Here is a 24,854-nt window from a genome sequence, read left to right as displayed (position 1 = left end):
CATGTTCCCACAAAACGCACAGTCCTTCTCCGTGTGCGTCTTGTCCTCATGGAGACAGTGGAGGCATAACGAATGCTCGTCCTCCTTGAAAACATTCTGAAGCTGGCATCCAGGGCAGGTCCTGAACAGCTTCCCGGTCGTCGAGCTTCCTTTCTCCTGGGCCATGTCCGGGGTAGGCCTCGGAACTTCTGGAATCCTCCAAAAGCGTAACTCGATGAAAACTTCACCCTTGAGGGGCGTAGAAAACTCCGAAACGGATCCCCGTTGATCGGATGTAGAAACGGTGGAGCTTGAGGCTCTATTTAACCGAAAAATGAGAAAAAATCTCCTAAAAAGCGCGAAAACACAGCAAAAGCTCGAGAGCTACAGCATGAGGACTCCCAACACTTGAACGTGCAGTAAAAATCTGAGGATGGCTGCCAGAGGCGGGGCTTAGGGAGAGGGCAGTCATTGGCTGGGGGCAGTATGACCCAGAGACCAGCAGTGATTGGTTACTACTAAGAAAGACAGATCAGAAACTAAACTGATACTGATTTTTTCTATACTGAGGATTCCCGGCCTGACGACGGGGAATATTCATGAGCATGTGAATGCATGCCAGACCCCATGCTGGAGAAAGAGGTCTTATAGACTAAAACCATTAATTTGTACTCGAGTTCATATCTGGTTAATTAGCATTGCTTATTTTCCTATGCAAGCTAGACTTCGTTTTCACATATTGCTGATGATATTGAATGTTAGGGGGGTAAAAACTCTAGAGGGCACAAAACAATACCTGATGTTTTCCAAAGACATGGTTCAAATCTAGTAATCTCCTTTTTGTGAATCTATCCTTTAAGTTAATAACTACGCAATCTCCCTCAATATATTTATTAGCCAGTCCTATCACGCTGTTCTTCTGGGTATTATCACTATGGCTGTGTCAATAAGTGGCCGTAATAAATGTGTGTTTATGATTTGTGTGTGGATTTGTGTATTAGTGAGACATAAAACTATCTCCTAAGGCTTTAGACAAGGTACCAAACAAAACTATAACAAGTGGTCCAGCTGCTGTGGATAATTATGGAATCATCATCAGAGTCTATTTGCTGGTATCCATTGCCATTTCGGCTTCAGGGTTTTTCTGCTTACCAGCTGGTAAATGCATATTACATTTTAATTCATCCACCTTCACCTCATACAATATGTATCTAATTACCTGTATAATTTTGATTATAGCTTTCCTTGGTTTATGCATAACTTCCCCTGTTCCACATGATGTAGTATTTTTTTATAAGTTCTCATTAATTCTGAATCCGCTGTTAAATTTACCTCCTGCACTTTGTGCTCATCTAGGGTTAATGGGAGATCACAATCTGCTGAATTACACCCAATGCTTAACTTCTGGTGATAATGTATATATTTTATCAGGAGAGGCATGTGAGCTCCCAGACTGTTGGTAAGCACTACTAACCACACATTAAGGCAGTAACCAAGGCAGTAAGAGACAGTAGTACTCAGTGATGCATTAACAAACAGTACATTCACTCAATCACTGATAGTCAGCAATACTCACCAAAGCAGTCTTGTTTGTCTCTTGTTTTTGGAGGATGTCATGGGCCGCACTCAGCATGATCACATAGGCAAAGTTATTACATAGACCCAGGAGCCTGTAGGGAAGAAGGCGAGTACAACAAAGAATGAGACAAGTAGCAGCAGAAAACGAAAGACAGGGAAGAAGATGAGCGAGAAGCAGGGGAACTCACGAATCTCAGAAGAACGTTTTATGATTCAGGAGAATGTATGTGTATGTACACAATATTCCACATGAGTTTGCAAACTTTTACACATAACACTATTAAACAGCCTTAAGCTACATGTGGGCCCATAAGTATAACCTGCTTACTTTTGCTTGTGCTATCAAATGCAGAGATAGTAATGCGTGCAACAGCATGTGCTCTAGTACACATATAGGAATCAGCAATGTCACATAGGTGAGCGGGGGTCAAAGACTAGACAGAAAACCTGAACTTAAAGTGGTTTATTAACAGTGTGGAGGCAAAATAATAAACATGTATGACAAAAGTGCACTTGAAAATGTGTCAGGGTAGGTCCAGAAGTTTCTAACTACAATTCTTGGAATCTCAAAGGTAACAATGTCTCACAGTTTCAGGAGGTACCAGAGAACAGTGCAAAAAGAAAAGCTGTACACAAAAAAGATATGTTTGTAGTTCTCCAGGTATCCAAGACTTGCCTTCCACTAAACTCCAGAAGGGCTGAGGTAATCCGTGTGTTCACGGGGTCATCTCCACTTTCTTTCTGCTTCATACCTTGTCCTTATTGGTCGGCTGTGGTGAGGCTTGACAGTAACATTCTTTGTGTGGTCATTGAGGTAGTCTACCCCCCCACCCCAGACTCCTGCTCCCTTACCAGAAGAAGCAGTGTCATGGGTATCAATTTTGCCACTTCACAGGGTCCCAGTTGTGGGTCAAGGAAGCTTGGTAGCGTGAGGAGGTGGCTACCTGCTATTCCTATTCCCGCCCGATACTCTGACCTCACCTGCCTTTGTCCCCCTTTTCAATTTGTTGATCTCTGCATCCTGCAATCAGACATTTTATAAACTGCAACACGTTCATTGATTTCTCTTTTTCTCCAGCCACATCTGGTCAGTGTATTCATTCTTACCGTCTAGACTCCCTTGGTCACTTTCTTCAGGTCACTTTCTTCACCACTGTGGGCTGCATCCATCTCCCATTCAGAGCCTTGACCTCTTTCTCGCACCTTCTTCACTTCTTTGAATACAGCAATCAGATCTTTACCACTATCCCTTTCTTTGCCCGTTTGAGAATAGCTTTGCCTACTCTCCATCTATCACTATCACCTTTTCCACCCGTTTGGGAACAAATGTCACTTCTTGCAAGAACTTTTTCTCCAACACCTGCTTCACCGCTATAGTCATGTCTGTCACCACTTTCCTACCCTCTATTCCTCTCCCTTTCTTTCCCCTCTTTTGGCATGGGTTTCCTTATTCTCCAGGTCTGTACCAACATCACCTGTGTTGGGGTCGTCAATTAAGGTCTCAATGGGAAGGAAGGGTTTGCGTTGTGCATGCCATATTGGTGACTGGAGTGACGGCGATGTTGGCATGATGTTCCGATTTAGCATGCATCTAGCATAGTTAATGAGAATGGGATAAGTGTTACTATTAGTGTTATTTTGTGTTAGGTTGATACATTTTAGATTCACAGGCACGTAGCAACATAATGTAAAATTTCCTGATGCAAGAGGAAAACAATGTAGTCGCGTGCCACTTAGCGCCTAATATTGGGAAGGAGCTTCATATGTGCATGCGAGAAAGGAGATTTGCAGACGAAGAAAACACTGTGAGGGGACGCAGTAGTTTTGAACATACATGCAGAGACATACATACATGGGTGATTTTAGGGACATGTGTCTGGGAGAGTTGAGGCACATGGGGTACAGGGCAACTACACAAATCTGTAGGCTGAGAGTTCCCTCATTGACAGGGATTGTGCAGGCACAGAAATCTGGGATGGCGAAATAAATCGGGAAAGCTGGTTGAGCAAGGTTGCAGGCTGGGGGAAGGCAGCGGGCAGCTGCAAAAACATTGATTGTCAGCTACAGCCAGGCTCGGGTTTTTACAAATTGGTACTATTGGGGAGAGGAGATGTAATCTTTAAGTACATGGAAGCCTGTTATTCAGGGTCTGGGGAAGTCCGGCCACCTGGTAGGGTCAGTTTGGGGGTCGGGTAATAAAGCTGGTGCAAGGGATGCTTAATGGCAGAGTTGACAAATGGTTTATGGGTTTAAATCAGGTTCTCAGGAATTACCAGGATGTGGCCAGAGGCCCTCTGTGCTAAAATGGTAGTCATATAGATTAGTGTGAAACGAGGATGCCAGCAAGGTTGGGTGATAAGTTACTTATCGCCAGTCCGAAGGGACCTTGTTTGTTTCTCCCGCTTCTCATAACTTTGAAGTGTCCTTGCGAAGACCATGGCCATCAAGACCAGGGTTAGTGGTCCTTGACCAGATGGAATCAGTAATGAATTATGTTTGTTGTGCGAATATGTAACCATGTAACAACGTCATGACCAACTGCGGGGATATCCAGAGAAGGGGCGGGTGTAAATATGAGCTGATGCAAATATATGTTGACAGGCAGTGGCAGTTAAATAAATGTGTCCAATGAAAGTGTGTGAACTAAAGAAGATTAGATTTCTTTGTATAGGTTTGCCGAATCAAGTATGTGGGGGATGACTTAGTAATGAAATATGTGGGAGTGTGTTAACTGTTGCGAAATCTATATATTGTGAGATCTTTGTGTGGTTCGAGGAGACTCTGGTTAGTTTGACTCTATACAGCATCATCTAGCCCCTCCCAGCCATTTGTACAATAAACTTGCTTTACAGACAAACATGCACTCTTTTCTTAAGAGGTGGGCCTACTTTGGGTTACAGAGATCAGAGGTCCACCCACACATTTGGTGAACACGAAGGGACCCCAGGCTTTCTGAGACATTGGGGGTTTTCTGTCTGCACAAATTTGCTGTGGCGCCTCTCTGCAGGGACCAGTCTATGGTACACGATAAAAGGAGAGGTCTACAGGGGCCATATTGCTTAAAGGCATGTCTGCTCCCCGGAGGCGTGGTGCCGCAGTCCAGCTGTGCAGGGCGAATTGAAGGAGCACCACTTCAGAGCGCTTCGGGGACCCTTTTTACGCAAGTTCAATTTGGCAAATGAAGCCAAGGGTGATAGGGGAACAAGAGTTTTTTCTTTGATTTAAGGGTTTTGATAAGGGTAAAGTAGGCGTGTATGTGTGGAGTCAGACGATGTGAAGTGGGTTGAAAGGGTGAGTGTTTTGGAGGAGTGAATGAACCGTTTCATGTCATAAGTCTTTTTTCTACATATTTTTAATTAGTTTGTTATTTTAGGAGGTGAGAGGTGGCATCCCCACCAGCACATCCTTTGTGAGGTTTGCCTTGATACCCTTCTGTTTGCTTGTCTGGAGCCCTCACCTAGGGGTGAGGTGGCATCTTTATGGTAAGTCAACCTGTAGATGCATTTCTGCAGTACGTACCCTTACCCTTCATTCTGGTTGACTGTGCAGACGGAGCCCTCGCCTTATGGAACTGATATTTTTACCTAGTTTGTTATTTTCTTTTCTTGGTTAGTAGAAGTGGTGAAGGGTAGCTTTCCATAGCCTGAAAAAGAATATTGTAGTCGAGAATGTTGCAAAAGAGATGTTGAAGAAGTAAAGAGGATTTGGCCTGGCATTGTGTTTTTTGATAATATGCTGTCTTTTGTGTAAGAGTGGGGAGTATAATTAAAGTGAATAGCTAACTGAGGCGATTGTGGTGAAAGCAAACGAGGTGAGTGATTGTGGGGAAGATTAAGAAATTGTGAAGGGGAAAAAAGCGGTTGCTTGGGTTGAAATTCTGTGTTGTGGTGTGAGACAGGGATGGTATCAACAGAGACACAAAGACGTTAGTATCAAAACCTTTATTTACTAAGGTTCCTGGGTTGGTGCAATGCCTAACTGGCCCTACCTCTAAAGGGATGGTTCCCTTAACTGATGTTTCTAAGGGCCATCGATGTATGAAAGTCCAAAACAAGTCTGTGTCTAAACCTATGCTTGCCCTCAAGCTTTACAAAATTGTGTTAGGAAGTCTTTAAAAAGTAAGAATAGTGGTTCAACAGAAAATAGGAAACCAAGGTTGGTTTCAGGTTGTCTTCTCACCAGGTGTACTTGGTCAATATCCCAAAAATGTGTTCAGTCCAAAAGGGCTGTTTGTAAGATCTTCTCCACAGGGTCCTTGCAGTATTCTCTAATACTTTTAAAGTCTTTAGTTCTTTGGGATTCCCTTCCCCAAGCTTAAATGTGTCCGTGTTCAACAGAACAAAAGAAATATAACAGTTCTTCTTTCGACTTCTCAGGGTTCCCTTCCCCAAGCGTATGCCTACTTGTTTCACCAAATAAAAGTTCACCTCTGTTAGGCCTCTTAAGGTTCCCTTCCCCAAGCTTAGGCTGCTTCAGTTTCAAACACAAAAATCAACTTGTCAGGATGTTCCTTTGCCCCCCCCCCCCCCCCCAAGTGCAACCACACTGATATTTGGCCCCTCTCTGTATTTCCTGTGACTTGCTTTTCTTTTATCCTTTCATCTTCAGGTGCTTCCTGCAAACCTTTGTTATCCTTCACTTCACTGTGTCCACTGACACCTTCTTTGGCTTTCTCTTCTATCACCTTGTTTGCCCCGGTGTGAGAAACCTGAGGGTATTCTCCCAAGCGAACCTTGAGGAGCCCTTATTCAGGTGGCCAAAGGAATCTTCAGATGCTCCGATCCTAGTCCTGGGGATGAAAGAGCGAAAGGGGATCACCTGGATGGGGGATCCCGTGGTTATGCTCGGGAGATTGCCCCAGGTGAGACGCAGTATGACACTGGAGAAAGGGATGAGGAAGACGAGGTCCACAAAGCTTTTATGGGCTATATCAACTCGACCTCCCTTCCATTCGATAAACTTCCTTTTCAAGAATCCATCATCCACTCCGCCTCTGATGAATCCATTACACACCCTGTTGCCTTCAAAAACCATCTTTTCCCTATCCGAATACTCCCAATCATTCTTCTTCCCGTCCCTCTGATTTCTGCACTCCCAACCTGCTGAGGTGAAATACTATAGTTCCCACAATCCCCCTTGTTTATTTCACAATCCTAGCTATTCCCGTTTATCCCGCAAACCCTTCCAATCCCGTCCCTCCGATTGTCACTTTCTGAACTCACAGTCGAAAGTTAACCACAATCACAATTCCCACCATCCCCTATGTTCTATTCACAATCCTGATCATTCTTGTTCATTTCGCAAACCTTCCCCATCATATCCTGTAGGACAATCCAACAATACCTTTTCTCCATCCTACCCTGTAGGACATGCAAACTCTACCTCTTTCCTTTTCTGACACCCACACTTTTCTCCAATGTAGAAAACAATGGACTTGTAATGTTAAACCTGTGTATCGACATGTCCCAACCCGAAGGTCAGGCAAAGTCAGGCTAACGACACAAATCACACACACCCGACGGCCCTTCCTTTTCCCCACAGAGATAAAAGGTGGAGTAAGGGAGCGCAGTACAAGCAAGGTGAAAACAGCAGAGAGCATGACAAGACGGCTACCACGCAGCAGTTCAAGAGAAGGAGAAAGGTGGCAGGAATCGAGAGGGTGGCGAGGAATACAGTGACGTTGCCCTTTTCGTCCCAGACCTGCAGAACCTTCGTCTAAGAGAGTTTAAGACCATGAACAACAGCATGAGTGTCCTGCAGCAGATGTCAACGGTACACTGGGCAAGCCTATGCCGATAAGCAGGAGCGAGGGAAGCTCCAGCACCCGTGGTACCAGCCTTGACTCCAGAGAAGCCAAAAGCAAAGCGGTTCATCACAGGTGGTGAGTCGAGGTGAGAACCGTTATGAACCGGGCTGTGTTGAGTGAGAATAGCAAAGTGGCACATTTTGAACTAAAGCTGATGAACTTTGAATGAACTGGAAAAAGTGTGAAGGGGAGGCCAGTTGCAGAGGTGAAACCGGTGCCACGTGAATGCAAACTCAAGAGATTCTGGTTGAGCCCCATATGAGAGAAAACTACGACTACCAGAAGGCCATAGGAGGAACAGCGAAATAGGTGAAAGTGGTCGTACAGAGGGTCAAGCAAAATCCCTGTACAATTGAAAGACTTTGATCTACAAGCAATGTGAAAGAAAAGGAGGTGAATCCGGCAAACATTGAGCTGTGTAAAAGAAGAACATTGAAAATAAAGAGGGTCAGCACCCAGAAGAGGGGGACCCAGGGGTGAGCCACTATCACCCTGAGCGAGAGCCACAGTAAACCGGGTGAAGGGAGGCTAAGAATTGAGAGGGGTCGCAGCCCGGCAGAGGGGGATCCAAGGGTGAAAAGTGGTCACCCCAATAGTGAGAAAAGTGAAAGCAAAAGTAACAAGAAACAGCAAGAATGAACCGGACGGCGGGATGTCAGAGAGGACGCTATCACCCAAGTACTAGCATTCAAAAGAGGTCCGAGTCCGGCCGAGGGAGATCCAGGGGAAAGCGATCATCCAAAAGTCATGTAAGAAAGGAATACAATACATGAAAGGTCAGCACCCAGAAGATGGGGTCTAGGGGTGAGACCGTCACCATACGTGAACTGTGGATTACAATTGAGAAGGGCCAGCACCCAGAAGAGGGGCGGACCCAGGGGTGAACTATTATCACCCTAACAAACTTTTCATTTGTTAAAGGAACTTTTGTTTTTGTTAGTTGAACACAGCAGGCCCCGAAGGCAAGAGATTTTCTAAGGAAACGAGACTTGGCCCTCGACGACCCTGAGAACTGCCATTGGAACTGTTGCCTCGTGCTGGAAAAGTCAGAGACTGTACTGTGCTCCAAGCTCCCATCTTATCTCATATCCAAAACGTGGGGAATGGCGACCCCAGCTAGCGCATCCAAACATATTATTTGAGAACACTTCTTTCTTTTCATTGGAACTTTCCCACACCCCTTTTTGTATTAGTTGTGAGGTTTGGCAATAGGTTTCTTAGTATAGGCCCTTTTTATTTTGACACAAAGCCACTAGGACTGCTTTATTTTTCATTTGATGGTCGACGCTTGTTCCCATCTTAGTTTTAGGTTTAGCTTAGGCGTTTTTCCAACCCGCATACAGCATTCATAGTTCAATACACATCCTTGAACTGTGATCACTTGTGTCTGTCTTACTTGTCACCGTGAGTTTCTCACACCCTGCCACCTTCCTTTGATTCACTTCACTTTTGTGCACTCTTACACCTGTCCTTTTCCTTATCGTGCTTCTTGCACACTTTCCTTTAGGGTCACTCGCACCCTTCTATTCACCTTTATGCCTTTCCTTGAAACAATAATGGCTTCCTTTTGGCTGAGGCAATGCTTCTGTTTCAAGTATTTCTTCTATTTTACATGGTCCCAGACCCCTTTAACTTTCTCGTATATGTTGGTCCCAGACCCCTTTGGCTTTTTTAATTTAACTTGGCTTCACTTCAGGTCCCACAATGTCACTCTTCCTATGGACAAAAGTGGACTTTAGTTCACAAAAGGATAATTTTCTCTCTCTTTCCTGCTTCTTGCCGCTTTACACTTGCCTCTTTGCAATTTGTTGCTTGCTTTCCATTTTGTGCCGCTTTACAGTTTGTGCCTCTCTCCCGCTCTGCTGCAGTCACACATACGCTCCCGAGTTTCTCATTGACTTTCACAAAACTCACCGGACAGCTTCACGTTCACAGGCAGTCCCATCAGGATAAACAGGGTTGAGGTCAAGGTCTCACCAACTGCCCCTCAGACCAACCTGGGCCGGCACAGGTCCCGGGGAACCAGCATTCCACTGAACGCCGCCAGCAGAATGCAAGCAGCCTCACTCTGGCTCCTAGGAGACAGAACTCCCTTACTAGGCTGCAGCCCCTCACAGACACCGGTCCAGCATATTGGCACGCCATTCTCCCACAGCCTTTAGCTCCTGCCACTCTCTGCTCCTTGGCTTCTCTGATCCAGACATCATCCCCAGCTAGCTCGCTGCTTCTGAAAAAATTGGACTGTGTTAGGAAAGATTTCCTAAGTGCAATTGTTCCTCCATATTATGGACCGCCAAAACGTTTTGCTTTTGTTTGACTGACCTAACCTGACTTTTCCCAGTGGGGCACAGCCCCCAGCTGCGCTCCCCTGAGCTTTTGCTCATTTGTAATGGGGAAACTGACAAGTCCTTCAGGCTGTCAGTAATGGGAAACTATGTTTCCCTTAGTCTTTGATTTTGTTGACATTTCTAAGTAACTTTATCTGTGCGTCAAGTACCTTACTGTACCGCGCACAGGTGTCTTTTCGTTTTATGGCCCTAGACAGCCTCTAAGGATTTTTCAGTGGTTATACAAGTGTGTGCCTAAAACGAACTGGTGGCAGCAGTTTATTTTACTGGTATTATTACTCCCTTTTATTGTACCATACTGCGTTTATCGCATTTTTTGGTCCCTGGTGGTGGCCAGTGCTGAAAATGGCCATGCCACAAAGTCTTTTGTTCTGTCCTTTGGCCATCTTGTCCTTAGCCTTCACCCAGGTCAAGCTGCCCCAGGACTTCCTTTTTTGGGCATGCAGCCTCCCGCGAACACCGCATCTTTCACAGGCTCCCGCATGTCACATGTGCTAGGGCCCAGGAAGAGGATTGGGACTGTCTGGTCCCAATCCACACTACTGGTTGCAGGATGTCTGGTATGCCTGCATGACTGAGACCACCTTGGGCCATGATTGGCCCATGCCTGGCGTGCATGCAAGAGAGCAGATCTTCCATTGGTTATCCCATATTTGAGCGTGAAACAAATCTTGGATAAGAGAAGGAGCTCTGAATTCATTCCAGGTCGATGTACTGAAGTTCACACCGAACTACAGAAGGTGCCAAGTATCCTGAAAAGCTGAAGCAGACCTGTGGAACCGCCGGAGACGCACTGGAAGGTTTGGCTCCCCGAGTCTGCTGCTGTCCCATCAGACCCCTGCTTTTGTCATTGATCTTAGAAGACCTGCAAGGGCGCTTCGACCCTTTGGAGTAGTGGTAACAACTACTCTCGGCACCTCTGGATTACCCAGCAAAAGAGCATTTTTTCTGAAGTATTCCTGGGCCGTCCAGTGGACTGACCAGCTCTACCCCGGGATATCGCACAGGAGTGCCAACGTCCCGAATTGCGACTCGAATCTTGGGAAATCGCTAGCTTGTGGTCCTCAGCCCTCAACTAGGAGAGTGCGCCACACTGCGCGCCTTTGTGATCCCTACATACTACACTGTGGTGACGGTCGCTGTAGGTGATTTGCCTACCTGTCCTGTTGTGCCCAGAAGCCTGCTGCACTGGGATTTTCTTCCTCTCTTCTTCGTGAGCTGAGAAAAGGCTACTGTCACAGACAATCGTCCTGTCCCGCAGCCGTGGAAAGCCAGAGTGCCGAGGAACTGCAGGGCTTGAACCTACAAGTGACCTCGACTAAACAGGCAAAGTTTGGTCCGACCTGTGCCAAGGGGCGGCGAGTACTTGTTTCACTTACCGGTGGCCCCTGGCACAACTGATATACTTTTACGCACAAGAATCCCTTAAAAGATACTCACTTTGGCTGGCTAGCCTGCGCTCCTTATCTATTGCCGAATGTCGAAGGTCGCTCTGACTGCAAGGGTAGATCCTCCTCGAATAGTGGAACTTTATTCTTCATCACCTCAAGCCCCTTCATGAACTGCTACAGCCCCCTGAAGAGGTACAATTTTCGCTCCCGACACATGACTGCGTGTTGTAACCGCACTGCTGTACTTTCGAGCGCAAGGCTCCCCACTTCGTAGGGTTTGTGAGAAACCTGAAGGTGTCTCACCCGCTAGTTCCCAGGGATCTGTCCTCCAGGTGGACAGGACACAGTCATCTTTTGGATTCAGTTCCAGGGGGTGGACCAGTGCAGGAGGATCACTTGGATGGGGGGTTTGTGGGAAGTGGAAGTATCCCCTTCCCTGTAACACCTTTACCCCATCCTACCAGGTAGGATACTTAGGAACTCAAGCCCCCCCCCCCTTTTCTGACACAACCACTTTCTCACAGACAGCTCACTATGAGAGAAGATGGACTAACACCCGAGCCGTATACCTGATGTGTCCCAATAAAATGGTCAGACAATTACTGACCATTACACACACCCGACCTCCATCACACTTCCCCACACAGATATAAGGCGGAGCACAAAAGCACACTGAACAAGGCAAAGCACACAAGGAAGCAGCAGTTCCAAGATGGAAGTTTAATACCAGGTGAAAGATGGCAAGACTGAAGAGGATTGCAAGGAGGGAAGTGCCCTTGACCCTTTCACTGAAAGACCGCAACTTTCATGAGCCTTCGAGAAATGGAAACATAAGACCAGGAATGAAAGCGGAAGATTCCTGCATTGTATGTCGATAGTCAAGGCGAGGAGAATCGTTTGCCGCTGTGGTACTGGCCTTTGCCCCTACAACAAAGCCGCACAAGTGAAGTCAGCACAGCCGCTAAGTTGGCGAAACTGATACCAAACCGGTCTGTGTAGAACCCAAGGTTGCAAGCGGCAACATTGTATAAAGAAGATTGAAGAGAACGGTGTATGTAGCATATGTGGCAAGCGACGCAGAGAAAATTAAAACAGCAGATGAGTGAATTAACTTTAAAGCAATGATACAATACTGTAGATAGAGTGGTCCGGGGCCACGTGGGTGCTCATTCAAACGTCCCTGTTAGGTATCCAACGGAAAGGTTTGAACGTTAAAAGAAAGAGAATTGTGAAATCAAAGTGGTCCTGCAATGGGTCAAGCCAAACCCTGTACACATTCAAAAGTCCTTGATACTTGATGTAAAATTGACATTGGTCCGAGCCCGGCTGAGGGAGACTAATTGTGTGAAAGGGATCTGAGCCGTGAGTCACCCGAAAAGGAATATCCTACGAATATTCTATTAAAGGGATTTAAGCCCAGATGAGGGGGATCCAAAGTTACAAACTTTGTGCTAAAGGAATCTGAGCCCGGATGAGGGGGGTCCAACGTTACGAACATTGTGCTAAAGGGATCTGAGCCCGGCTGAGGGTGATCCGCGGTGAATAGTCAATCACCTAAAGTGAATACTTGTAAAAATCTACAGCGGAAAAAGGACTTGTTTATTTGGTCGCATCAGGCCCTATGAAGAAAGAGACTCTGAGAAGCAGAGAGTCTTGAGCACATACGGTCCTGATGTTAATGATTGAACTGTATCCTCTTGCTAAAGAAACCAGAGATTGGGCTACGCTCGAGTGAACCTGTTAGGCAGAAACCTGTGCAGTTCCCTTAGGGAACACTGCAAAAGATTTAAGACTACAGGTATAGCAGTAAACCCACTTGGTAGCAGTCTGTACCACCCAGATTTACCTGGTAGCTGTGGCTGAGCAGTCAGACTTCCCTCAAGAAGAGTTAGGCAGTATGCGAAGTATACACAATAGGTACTCAAACACAATAGTACAAGCAAACACTGACCAGAGCTTGGTTTCAAAAGTATATAGTTATTTATTTTAAGAACACATACGTTGAAAACACTCTAGCAATATATAGTAAAACACTTCAAACACAGTTATATGGAAAGCAGTCCCAACCCTTATTCCTATCTAGACAACTCTAGGTTAACATCACATAATTCAAACAGAGGTGAGTGCTTAACTTTAGATGACACTCTAGTAGGTTCAAAGAAGGGAGAGAAAAAGCAGGAATAGGCTAAACACACCACTCTAAGGTCAAGAACACTTTCAATAGGCTCAAAGAAGCATAAAGTCACAGGTGAGCAAAAGTCACTAGGCAGGGCCCACTCTTAGAGCAGACAGAGCGAAAATGTGCCCAAGATCACACCGTTATTAGGGATTCAGAGTCTTGCAAAGAGTTCAGACGGAGTTTAGAGAGGCTTAGAAAGTTTAGCCAGGGTGTCCCAGGCACTCCCAGGTTCGAAAGCCGGGGGCTAAAACTACCCCGTACAGTCGGTGGCAAGGGAAGCCAGGCGGAACACGGTACCTTAGATGGGAAGGATCCTCCAGCGGTGGCAGTTGTTCCAGGCAGTGGCAGCAAGGCTCGACGTCGGTCAGGGGAGAAGAAGTTCTCGCTGAAGAGCAGAAGAAGAAGGTCGTTGCACTGCCCGGGAAGAAACCAGCCGCGGAGTCCTCCGGTTAAAGGGTTGTACCGACTTTCGCGGTTGTGGTAAAAGTGTGGTATTCCGGTTGCCGGGGTGCTTGGCACGGGCAAGGCGGCCACGAGATACCTCGAAGAAGCGAAAAGAAGGTGAAAACTGGTTGTCCCCACCAGTCAAGGGAAGGAGCCACTCCGTTAAGAGTTCTCCTCGGTCGTTGGGAAAAGTGGTGAGACGGTTCAGCAGGGCTCCACCGGGTGGTGTCGTCGCAGCAGGTCGGCTCAGCTCTTCCCTCGTCGGATTCTTGGTCCTGTGGCGACTTCTGAAGTTCCAGTCCCCAAAGCCCTGCTTTTATGCAGCAAACCCCCATTCACCCAGCCTAGCTGTCACTCAAACATGCTAAGTGGTGAGCCGGCCGGCTCACCACTTGGGCCAATCAGGACGGAGTGCGACTTGAGTTACCAAGGTAACTCAGTCCAGGGTGCCTAAATCCCCCTCCACCCCTCCTAAGTACCCCAGACAGAGTGGCACCACTTTGGAGGGCTTCTGTGGAGAAGCCCGCCAAAAGTGGGACAAAGGGCTCCACTTCGGGTCAGAGTTACAGAGGCGAACGCCAACGCCATTTTAGAATCAAGTTTTGGCAAAAAATCCCAACCGGAGTTATAATAATAAATATATAAACCGGCGGTATGTTTGAGGCTACCGTAAATAAATAATTAAATGTGTTAGCCTAAAACAATGGGAAATCCCATAGGAAAATATTCGCGGTCGAATATAAAAAGTAGTTTCCACTGCCACCAGCCAAAACTCGATCAGGGGGGACGGAGACGTGCCCCCTTGACTAACAGACCCTGGGGCAATCGAATTGCCCCAGCCAGTACGTCCACAATATGATGGTTTGTACTGGTTCTGTTCAGGATTTAAGACTAGTAAAGTCTTTGGTGACTTTACATGCCCTGGGAGACAGTAGTCAGTCCCAGGGTATGGAGTCTATGTTGGGGAGTCCCTAGGACACCCCTGGGTTACGGCACAGAGGGTGCTGTGTAACCCACATCACAAAAATACATGAGGCCCTATGGAGTAAAAGACCCCATAGCCCATTCAACACAAGGTTTGACCAAGAAAACACACTTCAACATGCCCAAGAGTGAGGGTAAAAGAGTCTCACTCTTGGCAGGAGAAAAAAAAGAAACCCTAGAAATCCAGCAGAGCTGCTGGGGGACTCACTAGGTAGGGAAATTCAGCCTAAACAGAGAATTCTCCCTAACAGAACCGCCTTGTCCCATGCTGAAAACGTGGGGAAGGGAGGCCAACGACCTGAACATCCGGACATAATTTTTGAACAATTCCTTCTTTTTCATAGGACTATTTCCCGCACTATTTGTATTTAGTAGTAAGGATTGGCAATAGGTGTATTAGTATAGGCTCTTTTATTTTGACAAGACACCACTGCATTATTATTATTTGATGGTCGTAGCTTGCTCCCATCTTTCGATTTAGAACTAGGTAGGTGTTTTTCAAACCCTTTTTGAAGTTCAATAAACACCCTTGAACTGTGGTCACTTGTGTCTGTCTTAATGTTGATACCATGCCTTCATTACAGGTTGGACTGCTTAAGTTAGGTTTTGGATTCTGAAGATTGGCCAATGCAATAATTGTGTTAAAGCCGTGTTTTAGGTAATTGATTTGTGAAGTAAAATTGGTACCGTTAGACTGGTTTTGGAGTAAGGAGACTCCATTGAATCACTTGTGTAAGGTATTTCCCGGCTACAAGGTAAAGATTTTAAAATACCATACAGAATGGCTGCAGGAAACTTAAGGGTAAAATGCTCAATTCTTGGCCTAATGAAGCGACCTTTGATAAAGGAATGTTGGAAAACCTGTATACTTTCTTAGTCAATAGGCACAAGGGATCAAAGTTAGAGAATCGTTTAAATATCTTAGAGTTATGGAGGATGTATGAGAAGGGCGGAAAGGTCCATAAAGTTAAAATTGCAGAGGAAGGACCGAAAAAGAAGGGCGCAGAATTCCTTCTGCACTGCCTCCATATAGGTGCTATCCTTTATCGCCCGCAGAAGGGTATACCAACCCTGAGTTCGAACCTCCATTTTCTCCAGCGGCCACTCCAGTGGTTGCGAGATGGACACAGGTAACGCCTCCATCAGCTACGATTTCTAAAAGATATGATAACAAAGAAAGAGTAAGGGTAACTCCTTCAATGATCAGGACCATGGAAAGACTGACAACTGCGGGTGGGAAGAGAATACCTCCCCAACTGCTATGTTAGCAGAGAGATTGAGGGTGGAGGAGCGTGAGAGAGACTGGCAACCGAAACACAAGATATGGTGCTGAGATTGGGCACAAAAAGGGAGACTGTGCCTTTTACCTCTAAGATAGAGGATAGGCTACGCATGGAAGTGTAAAAGCAGGAGCGGAAAGAATTTGAAGAAGCATCGAGTCTAGCAGAGGAAGAGGTAGAGATGTTATGACAGCAGAGAAGTGAAAAGGGGGAAGAAGTGACTAGGCAGGTAAAGGACGCAGAAAGATCTACAGATAAGGGGTGTAATGGCCACGTTTACCCCATAACAATTGGCAAATACTCCCAAAAAAAATAGGGAGTAAAAATACTCCCAAGAAATAATAGGAAAAAGACATGCAGAATCTTGTGCCCCTGCTTTCACTCTCACAGCTCCATAGATATGTTTGAACCAGTAGTGCATGTAGTACCATTTTAACTGCCAGATTGTAAGAAGTAAAAATGTATCTTTTAATGTGCATGAATAACTAGGTGCAAAGAAATTAAATATTACAAAAACATTTCTGTTTTTTAGTTAAACATATTTTTACTTCGCTTATAAAATACTCTCATGGAGAATTGCACTTACATTTTGACTCCCTAAAAAAATCATTTTGCTTCCAACTTGAAAAAATAGGGAGTAAAATACTCCCACTTCCAAATCTTATCTGGAGCACTGGACAGAGAAGAATGAAGGTGGAAGCATGGACAAGTTATTGTCTTGTTAGATTGGATAGGTCAGTTATCAAGGAGGTCAACATGGACCTTGAGGACACAAGTGTCGCTACAGTTACAAGACTTCAGCAAGGACGATGGGATCCTGCAACCTACAGTAGTGCAGAGTTTGTTTCCATGCCCATAGAAATGCCTGGGGATGTGGGAACCGGGGCAGGAGATGTGGATAAATGGGAATCAGCTATTGAGCAGGGAGAACAGGGTGTAACAGACCCACCTCCCGCTCCAGCAGCAGTGATAGAAAGCACACCACAGGGTCGTAGGGCACGCCGGGGTACCCGTATCGCCATAGTGAGTAGCAAGGGAAAGACTGGGAGAGCCCCAGTAAAGGCACATAATGGCAAGAAAAGGAAAAAGAGCATGGAGCAGGCACAAAAAGCAGAGGGCAAGCTTGTTCAGTAAAAGAAAGCGAAGATCTGCTTGGAAGGAGCAGTGACTACCAGCTTCACGGAGGGACATCAGGGATAATCAGGACAACAGGGACATATTGAATCAAGTATGGTTTATGGTTGGATGGACAGGTAGGCATTTCGTCAAAGGCAAATAAGAGGGTTTACGAAGAGTAGGCGAGGATTTTCACAAGGAGGTGGGACATTTGACGGTTTCGGAGGAATGGGGCCCCGGTTTAACGGGCTGATGGGAGGTAATTACGGAGGGTTGAATGGGATCCATTGTTGGTCGTGTGGAAGGATGGGACACGTGGTACAAGATTGTCGGAGCAGGCCACAGTATTTCAACGTAGGTGCCCAGCAAATGCTACCCCTGACCATGCCATATGCCCCAGGTTCTGTGCAATCGCAGCAGGTACGGGTTTAACAGAACCCAGCCCCTGGGGCTGCATAGATCTATGCATTTCAACCGAAGCCACTGGTTCAGATATAGGAGAAAAATCCTTTACCCCAGGGAACGGTCACTCACTACACTGGAGCAAGTGTTTTTGGAGGGAATCTTTTACCTCTCCCCAGTGCTAATTTGTATCCAGATTAGGACAGCCCACAGGGTTCTCTGATGTATCCAGTCGTATCTGTTACTGCCGATCTGGAAAAGGAACCTTGGAAAGGTGTACAGGTAGGCGACCATACATTTTCATTTATGGTGGATACTGAGGATACTAATTCTTGCATTAAGGAAGGTGAGTTCCCCTGGTCAGGCAAAACAATGGACACACAGGGATTCCATGTGGTTATCCTGACGGTTCCGTACACCGAGGATCTACTTCTTAAGGTAGGTACACAAAATGTATATGCTCACTTGTTGTATTGTACAGATACCCGGCGAATGTCTTGGGCAGAGATCTCCTCAGTAAACTCCACATGTCGATATCCTTCACGGAGGAAGGTATAGTATGTTCGACTCTAGGTTTGTACCCGGTTAGAGAGGCAGCTCTGCATGCACTCTATAGTGACAGTGTGACAAGGGGGGTGCCTGTACATTCAGCATTGTTTCTTTATGGAGTAACGATTGTGTAGAATTAGGTCTCAGGAATCAGAGATCAGACATACCAGATACTGAATGAATTTTTGTCTCAGCCTTCTGAGTCACAAGCGGTAACACCTGGACCCATGGTCAGGATTCTTGTAGAAGCAGTGGTTATTAAGAAGGACAATGTGGTTCTCTCGGGCAATGGTGAGGAAGGCGTAGAGTGGTGCAAAGTCTTGTGCATCGATCTAACCTGATCACTAAGGGACGTGTCTGACAAACAATTGTTCTAGGATGTCGAAGACACAGGAGAGATGGTTTTTGACATTGGGGTGCCTTTTCAGATAGTAATAGAGCAAAGAGAAGTACCACAGACCATGCTCATCAACATCACCTTATTGTAAGGAGGTTTTGGAGAAGGTGCCAGAGCATTTATGGCCCAGCAATCCTCATGATGTGGGGCTGTTAAAGTGTGTTGGAGCAGAACGGATAAAATTGAAACATGGTGTGATGCCATCACGTGTCAAGTAGTATCCCATGTATAAAGAGGCTGACAAAGAGATTTATGAGACCATTATGGCATTGTTGAAGCTAAGCATAATATAACCTTTTGTGTCCTCATGCAACACAGCCATCTACTCTGTAGGGGTTCAGTTGGAGGAGGGTCCAGAATGTGTGCCCTCTGAAAAACATTGTTGAGCCGGAGTTCCTGGTGGTACCGAATCCGACTACCATGCCCTGTAATATCCCTACTGGGACGACCCACTTCACAGTGATAGCATTTTTCTCGGCCCCCTAACACCCATATTCTCAGTACCTCACAGCGTTTACGTATCGTGGTGAGAAATTCGAGCACCTGAGGTTGCCCCAGGGTTACTGTGAATCTGAGTGTTTTCAATAGGGTGGTTCACATGGATTTGGGGATTTACATGTGTCCATTACAGTAATCCAGTATGTGGATGATTTACTAGTCTGAAGCACTTCAGAAGAGCAGAGTTGAGGAGATTCAATAACACTCCTCACCCTGCTTGAGGAGAAGGGGTACAAAGTGGGCATAAAAAAGTGCAATACCAACAGACAAAGGTAGTATTTTTGATGCAAGTGAGGTTGCCTGCAGGAAAAAAGGTAATGCCCGAGAGAGCCACTGCAGTTCAGAATACGCCCCAGCCAGTCACAGTGAAACAAATGCATAAGTTCATGGGACTCTGTTGTAGATCATGGAACTTTGACTACTCTAGTTACACAAGGCGCTTACTGAAAGGGCTCAAGGGAGCGCAGAAAGTGAAGGGTCCGATAGAATGGTCCAAAAAGATGGTGACCTGCCTTCGGGAACTTAAGGCTGCGATCAGCAATGCTACAGTCTTGGTGAAAGCCTATTCAAAAATTCATTGTATCTATTTTTGCATTCAGACCGGCAGGTGATGACAGCAGTCCTGGACAAGAAAACATCATTAGGCCATAAGCCCATGGCGTATTACAGTGGACTCCTAGACCTAGTTATGCAAGATCAGTTCCCGTGTGAACAAGCTCTGGTGGCAGCAGTTTTTGCAATACAAAAGTCTTCGACCATTAACATGGGTTTCCCAGTGACATTGTATGTGGAGCATGCAGTCTTTGCGGTCCTGTAAAAGTCCAAACCAACTTTGATGACTCACACAGTCACGGGGAATGAGGTTATCCTATCAAATGCTTCCATACATACAGTAAGGTGTCAACTAGTGAATCCTGCAACATCTGTAGCCGGACCAGTGAAACCTGATGACATTGTCTAAGACTGTTCGACTTATGAGGGAGAAGAGTAAGAGAGGACGAATGTTAAGGAGGATGCCTTGGAGAGAGGTGAGGTACTCTTTGTTGATAGGTCCTCAACAATTAATCAGGACACTGGTGAGAGGCATACAGGTATGGGCTTTGTGGATGGGGACTTCCAGGTCAGGATGAAGAAATTGTTGGCTTCACATTACTCTGCGCAAGCGGCTGAAATAGTGGCACTCAGAGGTGCTGAAAATTATTGAGGGGAAGGCAGTCACTATTTATTCTAACTCGGCATATGTATCGTCCACTGTACACTCAGGCTTGTCAAGATGGCAGAGAAGAGGATTTAGGACATGTGACGGGACTCCTGTCCAGCATGCTGTGCTGGATTCCAGATCAATTGACACACTAACACTGTCCACACAGGTTGGAACAGTTAAGCGCACCGTGCATGCTAACCATAATGACCCAGTAGCGCTTGGAAATGATGCTGCGGACAAAGCAGCGAAACAAGCCACATATTTGTTATTTACAGATTGTCAGAAAATGGAAACCTTGCTTCAGCCGGTACAGTTGCCAGCCCTGTGCACTGCGGTCCCTTTGCTTCAGATTGTGGAAATACAGGAGAGAGCACTTAAGCTGAAACTGAACTCTGGGCAAAGAGAGGATGTGCCCTCTCGCCCACGGATTTGCTGTGGAGACAGGGGCTTATGGAAAAAGCTAGTAATGCCTGTAGAGCTACTTCTTGTTGCTCTAGAGCATCTCTAGGATCAGGTGAGTACATTTGTAGGGAACTGTATAGTTTGTAGGGAATTCAATACTGGAAACACCATGAAGTTGGTAAGAGGAGTTTTGCCCCAGCCATATGGGTCTTTCCGGGAGCTCCATATTGATTTTATAGATATGATACAGAGATTTAATAATTTTTGCTAAGTCTGCAGCAACATTTTTGGTGAGGGAGGTATTTCCACAGTGGGGATTTTGCGAGGTCGTAAAGCCTGACAATGCGACCCACTTTTTTTATGCCTTGTTTTCTGAAATTACTTCACTCTTGGAGATCAAGCACAGGTTGTGTTCAGTGCATCACCCTCAGTTCAACGGGATCAAAGAGCAACTGAATGGAGTTTGTAAAACGTGTTTGTCAAAATTGTGCAGTGATCTAAGTAAGAACTTGTTGTACTGCTTGCCTTTGGCCCGGTTTTATTTGAGAAATCAGCCAGGAAAGGACCACCACCTCAGTCCACACGAGATTGTGACTGGGCGTCAGTTACACACACCACTCTCACCTGCACGCCCATCATCAAATGCACACAAGTCAGCAGAGGTGCTTGGTGAGGAGTTTAGGGAATACCTTAGAGCTCTAACCAAGAGTTGAGGAAGATAAGACACTAAAAATGTGAGGATCACTGCGCTAGATCCGTGCATTCATGAGTGTGACTCAGCTGCCTATGACTGGGTTCTTGTGACATGGTGCCTTTCCATCTCGTTTCTTGGTTTAGACAGTGTGGGTATTTAACCTGTGTCACAATGGTGTTAGGTTGGTTGGTAGTTTTCCTTTGATTACAGGGTTCTATGATGTAGAAAAAGATTCAAAAGCTCCACGTTTGTGATGTTGTAGAAACCCTGATAAGTAAAAGCGCTCAATGTTGTAGTATATGTTGGTGATTTTTGATTATACAGTTTAGCAGACACGTGTTCCGACCCAACAAGTGTCTTTTTCAAAGCTGTGGCAGACATACAGAGAATGCAACATGTAGTTGACCCTGTGTTGTTTAATATGGTTTAAGTCCAGAAAGTGTGAACAGGTGAGTAAATACATGACATTGTGTATAGTGTAGTGCCACGTAAGATACGTGACATAAAGCATTGTGATGTAACATGGTGTCAATTGTCCATAATTATTTACAAGGTTTCAAAAAAACAAGTAAGATCGTTAGGTCCAAGCACTGTGGTGTTATATGGTTCATCGACCAGGTGAGCAATGACTATGGCAACACAGCTGTCCCTCTGACTGAACTCACTACTTCAAGAAAGCCTAAGACTGTCTCTTGGTCTATGCAGTGTGAGAAGGCTTTCCAAGGCCTGAAGAATTCCCTTTGTTAGGCCCCTGTTCTCAGGGCACCTGATTATCAGAGATCTTTCATAGTGCAGACCTATGACACTGCGATAGGAGCAAAACTGTCACAGCTAGATGACAAAGGCAGGGAACTTCCTATAGGTGGCACGAGTTGCCAGCTTAAGGGCAGAGTGGAGAAGAGAGTTTTTGTTCATAGTGCGGAGCCTTATGAAGCTGAGGTCCTACCTCCATTGGACTATCTTCACTGTGCAGACTGATGCTAGGCCTTTAAAATGCTTGATGGACATTAAGTGAGAGACTCTGAAGTGGCTCAGGTGGTCCTGAAGTCTTCAAGGCTAGGACTTCACCATTGAGCATAGGCTGGTTGATCAAAATTGCAATTCTGATGGGCTGTCCAAATGGGATAACCAACTGGAACAGGAGACCCATCCAGAGGTTGATGAGTTGCCCCATTCCTGGTCTGGGGTGGAGGGGAGTGTTAGGAAAGATTTCTCTTGAAGCAACTTTTCCTCCATATTCTATGGATATTCTATGGACCCCCTCCCCCAAACCTTTTGCTTTTGTTTTTAAACCTTGTCGTGACTTTTTAAAGTGAAATTAAGCATTCAACTTCACTCCACAGGCTTTTTGCTCATTTGTTATGGGGAAACTGACTAGTCTTTCAGACGGTCAGTACTGGGAAACTATGCATATTGTAGTTGACACCTATTTGGTATCTAGGGTAAAGATGGGCTAAAGAAAGTCCAACTCCGTGCTAGAGGAGGCCAGAGATTTAAAAAAAAGCTGAAAAGAATATGGCACTCCTGAAAGGGAGGCAAAGTAAGCAGACCCAATCTTTATTGGACACTTACCTGGGAGAAGAACACTTACCCGCGAGAATAGCTCTGCGGCAACGTGTTCGCTTTGGAAACAAGACGACACGAAGCAACACAGGTTCGATCCCCGGGTCCGTGCTTAGAAACTTCTGGGAACTAAGTATGTTATAAATACGCAACTAAGACATGTTCCTGTAACAGCGCCTCGATGCCCCCGGGCTCTGTGAGCGCTTTAAAAATACAAATAAATAAAAAAATACCTCTGGGAAATATCTAGCAAATTGGAAGAAAACAATATGCATGCAGAGAAGGAATTGATGGCCGCTCAACAATCTCTGTCTTCACCTGGAAGCCGACGGAAGTCTTTGGGTCATTGTGGTTAGTAGGAGTCTAGTGCTGAGGGGGGAGGTGGAGAAAACTGGAGATAATAAAAAATGACACAGCCGTGCAGCCCTACAGATAAGGGGTGTATAGGCCACGTTTACTCCCTCAAATAGGCAAATACTCCTAAAAAAAAAAAAAAAAAGAATAGGGAGTAAATATATTCCCAACAAAAAACAGGAAAGAGACGCACTGGAGCTTGTGCCCTTGCTTTCACCCACACAGCTAGCTCCATGGATATGTTTGGAGCAGTAGTACACATAATGCCAGAAGAACAACCTACCACTATCACTGAATAGATCTGGAGAGGTAAAATGCATTTTTTAATGTGCATTAATAACTAGGTGCTAAGAAATAATTGATACAAAAACATTTGTTTTACAATTAAAAATGTTTGCTCGCTTATAAAATACTCCCATTGGGAATGGAACATACTTTTTTACTCCTTAAAAAATCATTTTACTCCAAACTGTAAAAACATAGGGAGTAAAATACTACCACTTCAAAATCTTATCTGGAGTACTGCGGTTGCGGATATGGCTATTAGGGCCGCACCCAATATCTCAATTACTGAATCTTCTGAGCAAACTAATACATCTGATGGCCACTTTATAATGACAGGTGGAATTGAAACAGGAGGCAAACAGGAGGCACCCAGGCAGAGGTCCAGGCAGAGATGACAATATGCCCAAATGTGGCCAGGAGAAAAAGGGGGGTAAGTGGGGAGGAAAAGGAGCTTGCTGAAGTGGACTCAGTACAAGATAGTCTAGTATTCGCACACATTTTAGTAGAACATTTTATGGAGCGTGTAGGAGACATTTTATAGCAGTTATTACAAGTGTCATTACTGATGATTTGGGATATTTTAAAGAATTTCAAAACAATGCTTTTTACTTTTTTAAATGTTAAGGATGATCTGTTGAGAAAGACAAAAACTGAATCTAGTAGAATTAAGGGCGTTGTCAGTAGTCCCAGTAATAATAGAGTACAGCATGGCCCTATTACCAGTGAACAACCTATGAATGCTAGTCTGGAAGTTGCACAAAGCCATGAGCAGAACTTGGTTACCACAGCCCAGTGTATACAGGAGCGCTCTGCAGTCAGACCATTGGCCAAACCATTGATCGCAAAACCACATGATGGCGTGGCAGATGGGACAACAAATGGAAAACACAAGATGAGAAGAACAAGTTACTCTCTTACCTGGTAACGTTCTTTCGATGGGATGGTCCGACGACGTATTCCATATCTAGGAAAGTAATCACCACAGCTGTGCTGCTTTGGAAAATCTTTCGGCATCTACGTCCTGCGTCGATGACGTCGATACGCCGGCCTTGAGGACCTCCTCCGACGGCCGACGTCACTGGATGTTATAAGTAGGACGCACGACGCCCGTAGCCTCAGTTGTAGTTTTTTCCCAGAACGTGTGGCACCAGTCTTCTGCCAGTCTGACCACACAAAGCCTTGCAGAAACGTAAGCTGCAATCGCATAAGAAATTCTGTAGCGGGGAAGGTAGGGAGGGAGTGATATGGAATATGTCGTCGGACCATTCCATCGAAAGAACGTTACCAGGTAAGTGAGTAACTTGTTCTTCAAGGGGATTGGGTCCTTCGACGTATTCCATATCTATGACAGACTCCCAAAGCAGTACCAATGCAAGGAGGTGGGAAAAGAATTTAGAAAAC

General features: G+C 45.6%; 1 protein-coding gene across 3 annotated transcripts in view; it reads right to left on the bottom strand.

Annotated features, from left to right (window-relative positions):
• Positions 1 to 24,854, bottom strand: part of CLN3 (CLN3 lysosomal/endosomal transmembrane protein, battenin) — a 652,734-nt gene that overhangs the window by 470,198 nt on the left and 157,682 nt on the right. For all 3 annotated transcript variants that reach the window (XR_011304414.1, XM_069652104.1, XM_069652103.1), the window contains exon 3: positions 1,556 to 1,649. Coding sequence is in view for 2 of the 3 variants with exons in the window: in XM_069652104.1 (XP_069508205.1) it covers positions 1,556 to 1,649 (94 nt within the window). In the remaining variant the exon portion in view is untranslated. The remainder of the gene's footprint in view (positions 1 to 1,555; positions 1,650 to 24,854) is intronic.

Source organism: Ambystoma mexicanum, chromosome 3p (assembly GCF_040938575.1).
Source record: "Ambystoma mexicanum isolate Mex_15411 chromosome 3p, UKY_AmexF1_1, whole genome shotgun sequence".
Lineage (NCBI taxonomy): Eukaryota > Metazoa > Chordata > Amphibia > Caudata > Ambystomatidae > Ambystoma > Ambystoma mexicanum.
The sequence above is the reverse complement of the archived record's forward strand: the minus strand, read 5'-3'. Positions and strand labels throughout refer to the sequence as shown.